Genomic DNA, 15,331 nt, shown 5'->3' with positions numbered 1-15,331 from the left:
GTGTGGTCTAACTTCGGTGTATCAACATGGCTGTCTGACCTCCATATTTACAGTACTTCATAAGTATAAGAACTTATTGAGGGTCAGTATTGGTAATATTATATGGTCGTTATCTATGTAGGCTCTACGCTGTGAATGAGACATGAAAAGGTTAATTGTATGGATGTAAAATAGAGAGAGGAGATAATTGGTGTAATAGTCAGTAGGTATTACTCATGAAGTAGTAGTTGGAATGTGGTTGAAAAGCCCGGGGGAATTATATGCCATGTTTATCAGACTTGGGCTCCAAGATACTAGTCAACAACATCCAGACTAAAAAGTAGACAAATTAGATTATAAAACCCATTAGAGCACAGGAGTCAAACATCCGGCCCGCGAGGTTCCAATCCAGCCCACGGGTGGTTTGAGTAAAATGAATATATTTGTAGTACCAGTCAAAGGTTTGGACACACCTACTCATTCCAGGTTTTTTAAAAATACTATTTTCTACATTATATAATAATAGTGAAGACATCATAACTATGAAATAACACTTATGGAATCATGTAGTAACAAAAAAGTGTTAAACATGTCAAAATATATTTTATATTAGCCACCCTTTGCCTTGATGATTGTTTTGCACACTCTTGGCATTCTCTCAACCAGCTTCATGAGGTAGTCAACTGGAATGCATTTCAATTAACAGGTGTGCCTTGTTAAAAGTTGTCACGTCCTGACCTTAGTTCCTTTTTTTATGTCTCCATTTTAGGTTGGTCAGGGCGTGAGTTGGGGTGGGCATTCTGTTTTGTTCTATGTTTGTATTTCTATGTGTTTGGCCTGGTATGGTTCCCAATCAGAGGCAGCTGTCAATCGTTGTCTCTGATTGAGAACCATACTTAGGCAGCCTGGTTTCGCCCTTGAGTTGTGGGTAGTTGTTTTCTGTCTCTGTACCAGACAGGACTGTTTTGTTTGTTCCATTTTATTCTATTTGTCCTAGTGTAATTAAAAGATCATGAACACGTACCACGCTGCACCGTGGTCCTCTCCTTCTTCCACCAACGACAACCGTTACAAAAGTTAATTTATGGAATTTCTTTATTTCTTAATGCGTTTGAGCCAATCAGTTGTGTTGTGACAAGGTAGGGGTGGTATACAGAAGATTGTCTTTTACCAAATAGGGCTAAGTCCATGTTATGGCAACAACAGCTCAAATAAGCAAAGCGAAACGACAGTCCATCATTACTTTAAGACATGAAGGTCAGTCAATCTGGAAAATATCAAGAGCTTGAACGTTTCTTCAAGTGCAGTCGCAAAAACCATCAAGCACTATGATGAAACTGGCATTCATGAGGACCGCCACAGGAACCCAGAGTTACCTCTGCTGCAGAGGACAAGTTCATTAAAGTTAACTGCACCTCATTGCAACCCAAATAAATGCTTCACAGAGTTCAAGTAATAGACATCTCATCATCAACTGTTCAGAGGAGACTGCGTGAATCAGGCCTTCATGGTCAAATTGCTGCAAAGAAACCACTACTAAATGACACTAAGAAGAAGAGACTAGCTTTAGCCAAGAAACACGAGCAATGAACATTAGACCAGCGGAAATTTGTCCTTTGGTCTGATGAGTCCAAAATTTAGATTTTTGTTCCAACCGCCATATCTTTGTGAGATGCAGAGGCGGTGAAAAAGATAATCTCCGCCTGTGTGTTTCCCACCATGAAGCATGGAGGAGGTGTGATGGTCTGTGATTTATTTAGAATTCAAGGCACACTTAACCAGCATGGCTACTACAGCATTCTGCAGCAATACGCCATCCCATCTGGTTTGAGCTTAGTGGGACTATAATTTGTTTTTCAACAGGACAATGACCCAACACACCTCCAGGCTGTGTAAGGGCTATTTGATCAAGAAGGAGAGTGATGGAGTGCTGCATCAGATGACCTGGGCTCCACAATCACCCGACCTCAACCCAATTGAGATGGTTTGGGATGAATTGGACCGCAAAATGAAGGAAAAGCAGCCAGCAAGTGCTCAGCATATGTGGGAACTCCTTCAGGACTGTTGGGAAAATATCCCCATGAAGCTGTTTGAGAGAATTCCAAGTGTGCAAAGCTGCCATCAAGGCAAAAGGTGGCTACTCTGAAGAATCTAAAATATATTTTGATTTGTTTAACACTTTTTTGGTTGCTACATGATTCTAGATGTTTTATTTCTTAGTTGTGATGTCTTCACTACTGTTCTACAATGTGGAAAATAGTAAAGATAAAGAAAAACCCTTGAATGAGGAGGTGTGTCCAAACTTTTGACTGGTACTATATATACAGTTGAAGTCAGAAGTTTACATACACTTAGGTTGGAGTCATTAAAACTTGTTTTTCAACCATTCCAACAAATTTCCTGTTAACAAACTATAGTTTTATCAAGTTGGTTAGGACATCTACTTTGTGCATGACACAAGTCATTTTTCCAATAATTGTTTACAGACAGTTTATTTCACTGTATCACAATTCCAGTGGGTCAGAAGTTTACATACACTAAGTTGACTGTGCCTTTAAACAGCTTGGAACATTCCAGAAAATTAAGTCATGGCTTTAGATGCTTCTGATAGGCTAATTGACATCATCAGAGTCAATTGGAGGTGTACCTGTGGATGTATTTCAAGGCATATCTTCAAACTCCCTGCCTCTTTGCTTGACATCATGGGAAAATCAAAAGAAATCAGCCCCCCAAAAAAAAAAAAAAAAAATTGTAGACCTCCACAAGTCTGGTTCATCATTGGGAGCAATTTCCAAATGTCTGAAGGTACCACATTCATCTGTACAAACAATAGTACGCAAGTATAAACTCCATCTGACCACGCAGCCGTCATACCGCTCAGGAAAAACAAAGTGTTCTGTCTCCTAGAGATGAGCGTACTTTGGTGCGAAAAGTGCAAATCAATCCCAGAACAACAGCAAAGGACCTTGTGAAGATGCTGGAGGAAACAGGTCCAAAAGTATCTATATCCACAGTGAAACGAGTCCTATATCAACATAACCCGAATGGCCGCTCAGCAAGGAAGAAGCCACTGCTCCAAAACCGCCAATAAAAAGCCAGACTACGGTTTGCAACTGCACATGGGGACAAAGACCACGCTTTTTTGAGAAATGTCCTCTGGTCTGATGAAACAAAAATAGAACTGTCTGGACATAATGACCATCGTTATGTTTGGAGGAAAAGGGGGAGGCTTGCAAGATGAAGAACACCATCCCAAACGTGAAGCACGGGGTGGCAGCATCATGTTGTGGGTGTGCTTTACTGCACGAGGGACTGGTGCACTAAACAAAATAGATGGCTTCAGGAGGAAGGGAAATTATATGGATATATTGAAGCAACATCTCAAGACATTAGTCAGGAAGTTAAAGCTTGATTGCAAATGGATCTTCCAAATGGACAATGACCCCAAGCATTCTTCCAAAGTTGTGACAATGTCACGTCCTGGTCTTAGTATTTTGTGTTTTCTATATTTCTAGGGTCAGGCCAGGGTGTGACATGGGTTTATTTTGTGTTGTGTTTATGTATGGGGTTTTTTCGTAGGTTTTGGGATTGTGGCTTAGTGGGGTGTTCTAGCAAAGTCTATGGTTGCCTGAGGCGGTTCTCAATCAGAGACAGGTGATTCTCTTTGTCTCTGATTGGGAACCATATTTAGGCAGCCATATTCTTTGAGTGTTTCGTGGGTGATTGTTCCTGTCTCTGTGTTTGTTGTTCACCAGATAGGCTGTATAGGTTTTCTCATTCCGTTCGTTGTTTTTGTATTGTTCGTGTTTCATCTTTATTAAAGATGTATATTATTAACCACGCTGCATTTTGGTCCGACTCTCCTTCGACGGAAGAAAACCGTAACAGACAAAATGGTTTAAGGACAACAAAGTCAAGGTATTGGAGTGGCCATTACAAAGCCCTGACCTCAAGCCTATAGAAAATGTGTAGGCAGAACTGAAAAAGTGTGTGTGAGCAAAGAGACCTACAAACCTGACTCAGTTACACCAGCTCTGTCAGGAGGAATGGGCCATAATTCACCCAACTTATTGTGGGAAGCTTGTGGAAGACTACCCGAAACATTTGACCCAAGTTAATCAATTTAAAGGCAATGCTACCAAATACTAATTTAGTGTATGTAAACTTCTGACCCACTGGGAATGTGATGAAATAAATAAATAATTCTCTCTACTATTATTCTGACATTTCACATTCTTAAAATAAAGTGGTGATCCTAACTGACCTATGACAGTGCATTTTTACTAGGATTAAATGTCAGGAATTGTGAAAAACTGAGTTTAAATGTATTTGGCTAAGGTGTATGTAAACTTCAACTGTATACACACACAGTACTGTGAAAAAGTTTTAGGCAGGTGTGAAAAAATGCTGTGAAGTAAGAATGCTTTCAAAAATAGACAAAATAGTTTAAATTGATCAATTAACAAAACGCAAAGTGAGTGAACAGAAGAAAAATCTACATCAAATCAATATTTGGTGTGACCACCGTTTGCCTTCAAAACAGCATCAATTCTTCTAGGTACACTTGCACACAGTTTTTGAAGGAACTCGGCAGGTAGGTTGGCCCAAACATCCTGGAGAACAATCCACAGTTCTTCTGTGGATTTAGGAAGCCTCGGATGCTTCTCTCTCTTCATGTAATCCCAGACAGACTCGATGATGTTGAGATCATGGCTCTGTGGGGGCCATACCATCACTTCCAGGACTCCTTGTTCTTCTTTACACTGAAGATAGTTCTTACTGACTTTCGCTGTACGTTTGGGGTTGTTGTCATGCTGCAGATTTGCAAATAAATTCATTAAAAATCCTACAATGTGATTTTCTGGATTTTTTTTTCTCATTTTGTCTGTCATAGTTGAAGTGTACCTATGATGAAAATTACAGGCCTCTCTCATCTTTTAAGTGGGAGAACTTGCACAATTGACACGACAGAGATGGCCGCCTCGCTTCGCGTTCCTAGGAAACTATGCAGGTTTTTGTTTTTTTACGTGTTATTTCTTACATTAGTACCTCAGGTCATCTTAGGTTTCATTACATACAGTCGAGAAGAACTACTGAATATAAGATCAGCGTCAACTCACCATCAGTACGACCAAGAATATGTTTTTCGCGACGCGGATCCTGTGTTCTGCCTTACAAACAGGACAATGGAGTGGATTCCATGCAGCGACCCAAAAAGACGACTCCGAAAAAGAGGGAAACGAGGCGGTCTTCTGGTCAGACTCCGGAGACGGGCACACCGTGCACCACTCCCTAGCATTCTTCTTGCCAATGTCCAGTCTCTTGACAACAAGGTTGATGAAATCCGAGCAAGGGTAGCATTCCAGATGGACATCAGAGACTAACGTTCTTTGTTTCACGGAAACATGGCTCACTGGAACGACGCTATCCGAAGCGGTGCAGCCAGCGGGTTTCTCCACGCATCGCGCCGACAGAAACAAACATCTTTCTGGTAAGAAGAGGGGCGGGGGCGTATGCCTTATGGCCAACGTGACATGGTGTGATGAAAGAAACATACAGGAACTCAAATCCTTCTGTTCACCTGATTTAGAATTCCTCACAATCAAATGTAGACCGCATTATCTACCAAGAGAATTCTCTTCGATTATAATCACAGTCCTATATATCCCCCCAAGCAGACACATCGATGGCTCTGAACGAACTTTATTTAACTCTCTGCAAACTGGAAACGATTTATCCGGAGGCTGCATTCATTGTAGCTGGGGATTTTAACAAGGCTAATCTGAAAACAAGACTCCCTAAATTTTATCAGCATATCGATTGCGCAACCAGGGGTGGAAAGACCTTGGATCATTGTTACTCTAACTTCCGCGACGCATATAAGGCCCTGCCCCGCCCCCCTTTCGGAAAAGCTGACCACGACTCCATTTTGTTGATCCCTGCCTACAGACAGAAACTAAAATAAGAAGCTCCCACGCTGAGGTCTGTCCAACGCTGGTCCGACCAAGCTGACTCCACACTCCAAGACTGCTTCCATCACGTGGACTGGGAGATGTTTCGTATTGCGTCAGACAACAACATTGACGAATACGCTGATTCGGTGTGCGAGTTCATTAGAACGTGCGTTGAAGATGTCGTTCCCATAGCAACGATTAAAACATTCCCAAACCAGAAACCGTGGATTGATGGCAGCATTCGTGTGAAACTGAAAGCGCGAACCACTGGTTTTAATCAGGGCAAGGTGTCTGGTGACATGACTGAATACAAACAGTGCAGCTATTCCCTCCGCAAGGCTATCAAACAAGCTAAGCGTCAGTACAGAGACAAAGTAGAATCTCAATTCAACGGCTCAGACACAAGAGGCATGTGGCAGGGTCTACAGTCAATCACGGACTACAGGAAGAAATTCAGCCCAGTCACGGACCAGGATGTCTTGCTCCCAGGCAGACTAAATAACTTTTTTTCCCGCTTTGAGGACAATACAGTGCCACTGACACGGCCTGCAATGAAAACATGCGGTCTCTCCTTCACTGCAGCCGAGGTGAGTAAGACATTTAAACGTGTTAACCCTCGCAAGGCTGCAGGCCCAGACGGCATCCCCAGCCGCGCCCTCAGAGCATGCGCAGACCAGCTGGCCGGTGTGTTTACGGACATATTTAATCAATCCCTATACCAGTCTGCTGTTCCCACATGCTTCAAGAGGGCCACCATTGTTCCTGTTCCCAAGAAAGCTAAGGTAACTGAGCTAAACGACTACCGCCCGTAGCACTCACATCCGTCATCATGAAGTGCTTTGAGAGACTAGTCAAGGACCATATCACCTCCACCCTACCTGACACCCTAGACCCACTCCAATTTGCTTACCGCCCAAATAGGTCCACAGACGATGCAATCTCAACCACACTGCACACTGCCCTAACCCATCTGGACAAGAGGAATACCTATGTGAGAATGCTGTTCATCGACTACAGCTCGGCATTCAACACCATAGTACCCTCCAAGCTCGTCATCAAGCTCGAGACCCTGGGTCTCGACCCCGCCCTGTGCAACTGGGTACTGGACTTCCTGACGGGCCGCCCCCAGGTGGTGAGGGTAGGCAACAACATCTCCTCCCCGCTGATCCTCAACACTGGGGCCCCACAAGGGTGCGTTCTGAGCCCTCTCCTGTACTCCCTGTTCACCCACGACTGCGTGGCCATGCACGCCTCCAACTCAATCATCAAGTTTGCGGACGACACAACAGTGGTAGGCTTGATTACCAACAACGACGAGACGGCCTACAGGGAGGAGGTGAGGGCCCTCGGAGTGTGGTGTCAGGAAAATAACCTCACACTCAACGTCAACAAAACTAAGGAGATGATTGTGGACTTCAGGAAACAGCAGAGGGAACACCCCCATCCACATCGATGGAACAGTAGTGGAGAGGGTAGCAAGTTTTAAGTTCCTCGGCATACACATCACAGACAAACTGAATTGGTCCACTCACACAGACAGCATCGTGAGGAAGGCGCAGCAGCGCCTCTTCAACCTCAGGAGGCTGAAGAAATTCGGCTTGTCACCAAAAGCACTCACAAACTTCTACAGATGCACAATCGAGAGCATCCTGGCGGGCTGTATCACCGCCTGGTATGGCAACTGCACCGCCCTCAACCGTAAGGCTCTCCAGAGGGTAGTGAGGTCTGCACAACGCATCACCGGGGGCAAACTACCTGCCCTCCAGGACACCTACACCACCCGATGCTACAGGAAGGCCATAAAGATCATCAAGGACATCAACCACCCGAGCCACTGCCTGTTCACCCCGCTGTCATCCAGAAGGCGAGGTCAGTACAGGTGCATCAAAGCTGGGACCGAGAGACTGAAAAACAGCTTCTATCTCAAGGCCATCAGACTGTTAAACAGCCACCACTAACATTGAGTGACTACTGCCAACACACTGTCAATGACACTGACTCTACTCCAGCCACTTTAATAATGGGAATTGATGGGAAATGATGTAAATATATCACTAGCCACTTTAAACAATGCTACCTTATATAATGTTACTTACCCTACATTATTCATCTCATATGCATACGTAGATACTGTACTCTATATCATCGACTGCATCCTTATGTAATACATGTATCACTAGCCACTTTAACTATGCCACTTGGTTTACATACTCATCTCATATGTATATACTGTACTTGATATCATCTACTGTATCTTGCCTATGCTGCTCTGTACCATCACTCATTCATATATCCTTATGTACATATTCTTTATCCCCTTACACTGTGTATAAGACAGTAGTTTTTTTGGAATTGTTAGTTAGATTACTTGTTCGTTATTACTGCATTGTCGGAACTAGAAGCACAAGCATTTCGCTACACTCGCATTAACATCTGCTAACCATGTGTATGTGACAAATAAAATTTGATTTGTTTTGATTTGATTTGATTTGATTCATAGTAATGGCTGGAACGGAATTAATGGAATGGTATCAAACACATGGTTTCCAGGTGTTTAACACCATTCCATTAACTCCATTCCATCCATTATTATGAGCCATCCTCTACCTCTACTCAGCAGCCTCCTGTGCTGTGCACAGTCAATGGACCCACATTCATACAGTTTCTTGACTCTCCAGCTCACTAATAAATCACTAGACAGCCGGGGAGCATAAAAAATGCAAAAAAAAATATAAATAGACCACTATTTTTTCTGTTGCACATTTTGACGGCAAGGAAAAACACATTTTCAGTGTGGCCCTCCGGGGTAAAATGAGTTCAGACACCCCTGCATTAATTAAAGGTTGACTGATTTTCCCTTCCAATCTTCCTTGGGAGACTTCCTCCTTGAAACATCTTTACTGGGGGTTGATGAGTGGCGAAATATTGACAGGTTGCACCAGTTGGCCCTGCTCTTCTTTCGTAACCAACATGTGACACACACACACCATTAAGAGGACAATGATGATCTCCTGCTCATCTCCCCTTCAACTATTAACCCTATCCCTCTTGTTACAAACCAATGTATAGAATTTTATATGATCAATTGAGTAATAGTAGTAGTGATTGACTTAATAATGCAGTTGAACAAGACCTTTGAATACACAAACATGGGGGCTCGGTTAAATGTATTTTTCAAAAAAAGTTTTTAAATCTAGCCAGTTTTGTGGACATCGTATAGGTCTCCTGTCGAAATCACTCTCAAAAGCCCTTCCATAAATGCATTCAGAAATAATTAAGCCCCAAGCACCAGCCTACATCAATCTTACATTTTTATAAAAGCCAAGGAGTTTGGGGCCCATATAATTTTCCGGCCATAGCCTATTTCATTCAGTCTTTATTGTCAGTCAGCCATCTGCCAGACTGCCACGGCACTGTAAAGCTGCTGGACACTTTCGCTCAGCCTGCTTTTTTTTAAATGGAGAATGTGAGCTGCATTTTTGCGCATGCCCATTGAGCATTGGAAGCCATGTTGAAGTTTCAGTGGCTGGCTGTGCTTTTCTGACGCTGTATGTTTTTAGGTTTGTTTTCTTCGATTTTTAGTATTAGTGACGTTCAACCATACCATTCGGAACCATAAATTGGAGTTCTAAAGATGAATTCCTGCGTCGACCTATCCAGGCGCAATCCGCAGGAGGATTTCGAGCTAATTCAGCGGATAGGAAGCGGGACATACGGAGATGTCTACAAGGTAACTGCAGCAATAGCAGCCAGTAGCTAACTTGCTTAGCTATGTTGATACATTGTTACAGTAAAAACAACACGCACGTTACATTCATTGTTACGACAGAGTATTCAAACTTACCTAATGACACACTAGAAAGCATACTACGGGTTTGACACTAAAAACCTGTCGCTCAAGTGCTGGTGAATAGCTTTGCTTGGAGCGGTGGAAGGTAACCCTCCCTGGCCAGAATTCCATATCGCAATAGCGCCCAACAGATCATTCCTCTCGTTCTGATCAACATAATTACACAGCCCGTAGTCACCCTTGGTCATTGGGGGGTGGGGTGTTACAATGTTGCGTGCCTTTTTGTGTCTTTATATTGTGGTAGAATATCCCCGAAGGATTCAGGCTGGTTCCACACAACAGACAAGGCCCAGCGCCTACAGGCTCAATCGGGCAACAAGGGAAAGCTATGGATATTCAAGTTTAATTAGATTTTAGCCCTAAAAAAAACAGTAAATTGGATTCTATTTAATGAACACAATGATACGGTTTATGTTTCGGGACTTTGCAATACTGTTTATGGTGTCAATTAACGTTTTTCCTCGTGTTGATTAAACCATTCACTCCTACTTGTTATAAATGAACCACAATATTGTGGGAGGCAGTGACAACCATTACAGATTACATCTTCAAACACTGATTCATTATGCAGGTCCAGTCAAATAAACAACTGGAATATTTCGCTATTTGTCTACCTTGTATAATCTTCACTTCACCCAGAGTAGGCCCATTAACAATCTTGTTGACATGATGCAGGGATGGGACACTCCAGTCCTCAGTGGCCTGATTGGTGTCACGCTTTGGCCCCAGCCCCAGCTAACACACCTGACTCCAATAATCAACTAGTCATGATCTTTAGTTTAGAATGACATTAGTTTAATCAGCTGTTTGCTAGAGATGGAGAAAAAGTGTGACACCACTCTGGCCCCTGAGGACAGGAGTTGCCCATCCCTAGTGGTTTGTCAAAGTATTTTGAGTATTGGATGACAGTTCATTGGATTACATTCATTGGATTACATTGGCCTACAATGTAGGCCTTTGTTTACAGTAACCAATAACTATACAGAGCATAGACTATGACCCTATCAAATGTAGCCAACAGATGAAGACATTTTAGCCTAATGGCATTTGCCGCGCTATGCTTTTAAGAATGGAGTTGTTATCCCCTTGATCATAGTGAATGCATGTGAAATGTGCGCGGCACAGCTCGGCAGGCATGGTCTAGAATGCAGTGGTCCTGACTTCCTATGCGTGTGTGCGACTGTGCGATCCATTGTTTAAGACTGATCATGTAAAGGAAGAGGTAGAGGAGAAAGCCTGGTCAGACCCTCAGCTGGATGTGTTCACAATCAGACCTTGCAGAACCGTCTGCAGTGGCCATCCTGTTTGGACCAGGATTGTTTTCTTCTAGTTGTTTGCTCATTGCCCACCCATTTTTACCTACCTCATCCCCATACTACCTGTACATGACCATCTGATCATTTATCACTCCAGTGTTATTAATCTGCAAAATTGTAAATATTCGCCTACCTCCTCATGCCTTTTGCACACAATGTATATAGACTCCCCTTTTTTTTCCTACTGTGTTATTGACTTGTTAATTGTTTACTCCATGTGTAACTCTGTGTTGTCTGCTCACACTGCTATGCTTTATCTTGGCCAGGTCGCAGTTGCAAATGAGAACTTGTTCTCAACTAGCCTACCTGGTTAAATAAAGGTGGGAAAAAAAAAAAAAATAGAACTGTTGGACATAAGCCCAAACTCACTTTTGGCTATCTTCAGGCATGTTCCTTGTCTTTTTGTATCTATTGTACCAGTGCAATGTACAGTAACAGCCTAATATGTTTTACCTTGGATCCACAAGATAAGGCAATGAAGTTGCTCACACACCCTCAGTGTGGTTCGCCACTGTACTTGTTAAGATATAATGATTTGCGTGGTGTGCCGATTTAGACCAGTACTAGGTGTGGACAATGGGAGAGAATCAGGAGATATGACAGGGTGGTGATATCTGCCTCCCGTCCCAATAAGAATGTGTTTGTTGTGGGCTACAGTGCGTCACTGTTGTCTTGTCAGCTGTGTTGGTCAGATAGCTGTGCTTCTCTTTCAAAATGTCACCTCATTGTCAATTCCATTCGTTAAGATGTTATAAAACATGCATTAATTAGGTTTTTACCCCCCCCCCATAACAGCATTCATATATTTGAATATCGATGCGGTAATATCATGCTGCTGGACTGCTGTGTTCTACTGCCCTGGTTCCATGCTTACTGTTTCTGTTTAGGAGGTCAGAAGTTCAGTAAGGTTTTTTGGGTGGGGTTGGATTGGGAGCAGGGCATTATAAGGTTGGCAGTGTAGACCATTTAGTTTGTTCTAAGCAGGTTAATAGGCCTGTTGTATGTGAACGACAGGGTTAGAAGGTGAGACACAGTAGGGGATTGTTTTCTTTGGGTTCCTCAGGAGTTTAGCATTTCCTTCTTTTCGGAGCGTGTGCCTCTATTCACACACTGTTCTAACGTAGCGTCCACTTGTGAAGTGTGGGATAAGAAACTTCACTGCCCAGTACAAGACTGGGAAGAGGGTGTTTTGGGTAGGCCATTCATCACGGAGTGAAGTGCTGTCAGAGAGTCTACTGAATGCTGTCCATGTACTGACCACTGAGATGTCTGATTGGATGTGTGTTCATGCTTTGTCTTAAGTTGCCAGTGCACGGTCCATGCTTTAATATATCCTCAGTCTTAGCTTGACTCACTGCTTATTGTTCTGGCCATCCAGTAGGTGATTCCATAGGTCTATCTGCTTGTTTTTAGGATCTAGGTATTAAGCCTAAACATGCATTAGGGAGGAGAGAAACTGGAAACAAGTCTCTTGCGCACACCCACAGACGGCTCACTCTCCACCTGCCGCACACACTGAGACCAAGCTAGCATCTGCATGCTCTTGTCTTGCTTGTCAGATAGCATTTGTCTCCAGCCCTTAAGTGTTCTCTGTGGGGTGTGTGTTGGTGGGAGGACAGGTGGAGCACTTTACAGGCCCTTCTCACTCAGATCACCTGTTCTTTTTCAGGGTCTAGGGCAAGGAGGCCTATATATAGGTGTTTAAGATGTGGTGGTGCCAGGCCGGGGATATGGCTTTTTAAGTGCAATTGTTATTCATTAAGTTTAAAAGTGCAATGGTTGGGTGTGTTCTATTTATTTCCATTAAAGTTATGTTTGTTTGGCTCATACACATTTGTGGTCCAATGACTGACTGACATGTGGTTGGTTCCTGTTTCTGTAGCAGATAGGGGGAAAGTTCAGTGACACAGTTTTCCCAGGATAAGCCTGGGTTTTAAGGCTGGCTGCCTGAACTGTGCAAGGGAGCCTAACTTGCAGCCTGGATTTGATCCCTCCACGGAATGAGCTCACAGACACTGGGCATCATGGCTCTCAGTCCAATGGTCCCCCACAATCACAAGAGATACAATAACTTAAACCTTCAAACTTACTGAGACAGTTTATTGAAAGCTCACAGCCACAAATATGGATGTAGGCCTAGATCTAGATACTCAGCCCAGTGCAGTTCCACATTTTGAATGGCAATATTCATACTTATACTGTAGAGAGAGACTAGGAAAAAGAGGGTAAACCAAATGCCTAACTGTTATTCATTTCGGTACGCTTTATGTTCGCCATGTGTTCAGTGCCCAGCTTGGCAGTGCTCATGGCGTCGAGCCTCCCACACAAAGCACCATGTTATGAACCGTCATACCTTGAGTCATCACTGAAAAGGCATCACCAGTGGAGGGCCAGACATCTACGAGAGGGAGAGACCTAGAAAGGGAGGGAGGGAAGTGGATTTTAATCCAAGGATTATCCTAGGCCTACTACTTCACGTCTATCCAGCCAACAGTAGGGTCAAATTAGCCTGTCAATGGGAAGGCTCACAGTCAACAAAGGCTTGTGTAACCTATAGGCCCTACATGTGTCTTGTGTTTTCAAGTGACTCATCTGCCAGGGACAAGTGGTAGCAGGCCTCTGCTGGGCAGAAATATTAGGCCTATGTTTGCCACATAACTACGTCTTTGATTACAGACTACATTTTGTGTTCTCACTCTGCCTTCAACAGAGAGGTGCTTGTCCCTCTGGCTTTAGGATGTAAACCTGGTGTGATGGGTGTGGATCAGAAAGTCTGAGCTGTAGCTTAAAGTCCCAGTGCAGTCAAAAACGTGATTGTCCTGTTTTATATACAGTTTATTAGGTACTCCCATCTAGTACTGGGTCGGACCACCTTTGGCCTCCAGAACAGCCTGAATTATTCGGGGCATTCTTCAAGGTGTCGGAAACGTTCTACAGGGATGTTGGTTCATGCTGACGCAATGGCATCACGCAGTTGTTGCAGATTGGACGACGGTACATTGATGCTGTGAAACAACCGCCCGTTCCATCTCATCCCATAGATGCTCTATAGGGTTGAGGTCTGGGGACTGTGCAGGTACCTCCAAATAAACTGAACTCACTGTCATGGTCCAGGTGATGTTTGTCCACTCCTCAATTGTCCAGTGTTGGTTATCATGTGCCCACTGGAGCCTCTTCTTGTTTTTAGCTGATAGGAGTGAAACCTGGTTTGGTCGTCTGCTGCAATAGCCCATCCGTGACAAGGATCAACGAGTTGTGCATTCCAAGATGCTGTTCTGTATATACCACTGTTGTTCTACGCTGTTATGTTGACCTGTTCGACCTCTATCAACGAGCTGTTTTCGCACACGGCTGCCGCTGACTGGATATTTTTTTGTTTGTCGCATCGTTCTCTGTAAACTAGAGGTCGACCGATTTATAATTTTTCAATACCGATTATTGGAGGACCAAAAAAAAAGGCCGATACTGATTAATCGGCCGATTTAAATTGATAATAAATAACTACATTTTTTTTTATTTGTAATAATGACAATTACAACAATACTGAATGAACACTTATTTTAACTTAATATAATACATTAATAAATTAAATTTAGCCTCAAATAAATAATGAAACATGTTCAATTTGGTTTAAATCATGCAAAAAAAGTTTTGGAGAAGAAAGTAAAAGTGCAATATGTGCCATGTAAGAAAGCTAATGTTTAAGTTCCTTGCTCAGAACATGAGAACATATGAAAGCTGGTGGTTCCTTTTAACATGAGTCTTCAATATTCCCAGGTAAGAAGTTTTAGGTTGTAGTTATAGGAAATAAAGGACTATTTCTCTATTGCATTTGTATTTCATATACCTTTGAATATTGGATGTTCTTATAGGCACTTTAGTATTGCCAGTGTAACAGTATAGCTTCCGTACCTCTCCTCGCTCCTACCTGGGCTCAAACCAGGAACACAACGACAACAGCCACCCTCGAAGCAGCGTTACCACGCAGAGCAAGGGGAACAACTACTCCAAGTCTCAGAGCGAGTGACGTTTGAAACGCTATCAGTGCACACCACGCTAACTAGCTAGCCATTTCACATCTCATCTTTACACCAGCCTAATCTCGGGAGTTGATAAGCTTGAAGTCATAAACAGCAGAGCTGCTGGCAAAACACACGAAAGTGCTGTTTGAATGAATGCTTATGAGCCTGCTGGTGCCTACCATCGCTCAGTCAGACTGCTCTATCAAATCA

General features: G+C 43.2%; 1 protein-coding gene across 12 annotated transcripts in view; it reads left to right on the top strand.

The window, feature by feature from the left end:
- The first annotated feature begins 9,413 nt into the window (after positions 1-9,413).
- Positions 9,414-15,331, top strand: part of LOC112255843 (mitogen-activated protein kinase kinase kinase kinase 3) — a 63,276-nt gene continuing 57,358 nt past the window's right edge. For 6 of the 12 annotated variants that reach the window (XM_042324786.1, XM_042324807.1, XM_024428697.2 and 3 more), the window contains exon 1: positions 9,415-9,663. In XM_042324786.1, coding sequence (XP_042180720.1) covers positions 9,568-9,663 — 96 coding nt within the window. In that variant the 5' untranslated portion in view covers positions 9,415-9,567. Of the gene's footprint in view, positions 9,664-15,331 lie in introns of all 12 variants that reach the window. The other 6 variants (XM_042324768.1, XM_024428677.2, XM_042324780.1 and 3 more) reach the window with 2 other exon arrangements.

The sequence above is a fragment of the Oncorhynchus tshawytscha genome, linkage group LG01 (genome assembly GCF_018296145.1).
Source record: "Oncorhynchus tshawytscha isolate Ot180627B linkage group LG01, Otsh_v2.0, whole genome shotgun sequence".
Taxonomy (NCBI): domain Eukaryota; kingdom Metazoa; phylum Chordata; class Actinopteri; order Salmoniformes; family Salmonidae; genus Oncorhynchus; species Oncorhynchus tshawytscha.
This window is presented reverse-complemented; position numbering and strand designations above follow the sequence as displayed.